General features: G+C 50.1%; 1 protein-coding gene across 3 annotated transcripts in view; it reads right to left on the bottom strand.

Moving 5' to 3' along the window:
- The window catches only part of LOC146302681 (teneurin-2-like), a 118135-nt gene that overhangs the window by 74028 nt on the left and 41607 nt on the right, over nucleotides 1–2500 (bottom strand). Inside the window, exon 6 of one of the 3 annotated variants that reach the window (XM_084695974.1) lies at nucleotides 1565–1582. The exons of the other annotated variants lie outside the window; for them this stretch is intronic. Coding sequence (XP_084552100.1) covers nucleotides 1565–1582 — 18 coding nt within the window. The remainder of the gene's footprint in view (nucleotides 1–1564; nucleotides 1583–2500) is intronic. 3 annotated transcript variants of the gene reach the window in all.

Genomic DNA, 2500 nt, shown 5'->3' with positions numbered 1-2500 from the left:
TTGATGCGTGGTTAACCAGCAGTGGCAGGCTGAAGGGACTGGAAGGTTCCTGGGGAAATAGAAGACTGCCAAGGTTGGAGTGTGTGGGATTAATATTGGAGGAAGTGGGCTTCCCCAGATTGACAGTCCAATTAGATGAAGGGCTACCGGACACCCAGGGACACACACACACACACACACACTTTCATTCCCTCACAAACACACACACTCCCACACGTATCACACTCTGGCAGTTAAAAGAACTCAGATGTGTGTGTAGATCAGAGCACCGAGCCAATTCACAGGAGCGTGTCATTCCAGCTAAGCTTGTGGGTTTCTATACGTCTCTAACATGCTTTTCATGCTCGCACACGCGCACACACACACACTCCGTTTATTCTCTTCAACTATCCTGCTCCCTGGGGTGTAGTGTTTGTGTGTGTGTGTGGGTGGGTGGATGAGTAAGAGAAAAAGAGAGAGGGAGAATGTGTGTAAGCTTTCATTTGACCCTTGGGGGGGGGGCAGAGCAGAGCAGATCAGATCAATGTGCTGTTTTGACCTTGATGCAGCAGTTCGGCAGTGTGGTATATCCAAGTGTGTGTGAGAGTGCAACACCTTTGAACTGTAAGATTCCAGATGATCGATTGGTTGACTTGGCCTGCCTCACTGCACCAATGACGTGGATAGAAAATTCATAGATTCAAATATTTGTTTTTTAGTGTGCATTTGTACTGTTTATGGATGAGCAAGGCCTGAGATCGCATGAATTATTGAAAGGTTTCAATCATCAGAGGCGAGGAGGATGGACAGATGAAGGGAGACATCTGTATCCGTCTGTCTCTCATCTCGGACACTCACTTCTCCTGTGTCTCCAGATCTTCTTTATATTTCTTCTCACTCTTCTCTGCTACCCAGTCGTTCTCCTACCCTCAAAACCATCCCTCCTCTTCTCTGCCATGTGGCCTCTGACGCCACATGAGCACCTGGACCAATCCCAATCGGAGAAACGTCCCCGGGTCTGTCCAATGAGGACGACCCAGGGAGAACCCAAGGAGAGGGGGAGCCGCGGGAGGAGGAGAGAAGAGGAGGAGAGAAAAAGGGGGAAGGCATCGAGAAACAGACGCAGAAAAACAATGAGCCAAAATCAGAAGACAGATGAGGTGCTATTTCTGTGTCAGGATTTATGTACTGTCAACATTACCCTCGCTATTAGAGAGAATCCAATTACTCTGTTTCTCTCAGCAGAGAGAGGGAAGGAGGGGGGGAGGCACCAAATGACTTCAGAAGGAGAGGGATAGACAAAAAGAAAGAGAGAAAGGCACAGAGGGAGGGAGAGATGGAGAGATGGAGAGAATGACGAGGGGGGGACTTTAGAGAAAGACAGACAGAAACAAAAAAGATAGTGCGAGAGAGAGAGAGAGAGAGAGAGAGAGAGAGAGAGAGAGAGAGAGAGAGAGAGAGAGAGAGAGAGAGAGAGACAATGAGCAGAGAGCGCAGATTGATTTGGCAGGACATAAGCTCCCTGTAGATTTAATTGCATGCACCTATGCTTTTAAAGGACTGATAAATTATACATGAAAGATACTAAGACAGTAATTATGAGCTGTTATAGCGCCCAACGAGGGCTGAGGACGAGGAGAGCGGAGGAGAGAGAACCTTGAGAGAACAGTCCCTGGAGGGTGGGGGAGGGTGGGGGAGGGAGCGGGGCTGTGGGGACGTCATCACTCACATCTGGGGCTAAGATACTTAACTTGCAATGATCACACGTGCACACATACACACACGTAGACAGCCACACCCACACACGCACACACAGGGCTGCACCCACACACACACACACACATACCTGAACCACACACCCACACAGGCACACGCGCCTGCACCCACAGATACACACGCTTGCACAAACAGCTGCATCCACTGACACACACACACACAGCAGATGCAGACAGCCGGTCTCCATCCATCCAGTGAGTCTAACAGTGATTAATAGTGATTAGCTGGGGACTGATGGGCCAGGTGTGTCAACATCATAAACACCACAGGTAGGAGGAGGAGAGAGATTTATTGATGTGTTGGGTGATTTTTTTTATCACGTTTGATCTCTTCTTGACCTGCTTTAGGACAGGTCGTTCTACCATGAAACCCCAATAGCGTGTGTGTGTGTGGGGGGGGGGGGGGGAGAGAAGGAGTGTGCATTTCCTGCAGCATAAAGTAGATCAGTCAGTGATCCCAACATTTCTGCCCCAAAGCACAGCCACTTAACCCAGCCATGATCACTCAATACACTCAATACTCAGCCAGCAGCGCCGCCTCCCACTGCCTCCCATCCCACACTGATCTGTGTTAGACGACTGGAGACAGAGGAGAGGAGGGGGAGAGGAGAGGAGAGGAGGAGGAGGAAGAGGAGGAGGAGGAGGAGGAGGAGAGGAGGGGAATAGACGGGAGTGGAGAGAAGATAAGGGGGAGGAGGGGAGTGGAAGGAAGGAAGGAAGGAAGGAAGGAAGGAAGGAGGGAAGGA

Source organism: Hypomesus nipponensis, chromosome 1, assembly GCF_054491055.1.
Source record: "Hypomesus nipponensis isolate SF chromosome 1, ASM5449105v1, whole genome shotgun sequence".
In the NCBI taxonomy this organism is placed as follows: Eukaryota; Metazoa; Chordata; class Actinopteri; order Osmeriformes; family Osmeridae; genus Hypomesus; species Hypomesus nipponensis.
Note: the sequence above shows the minus strand (reverse complement) of the source record. Positions and strands in the feature narration are given on the sequence as shown.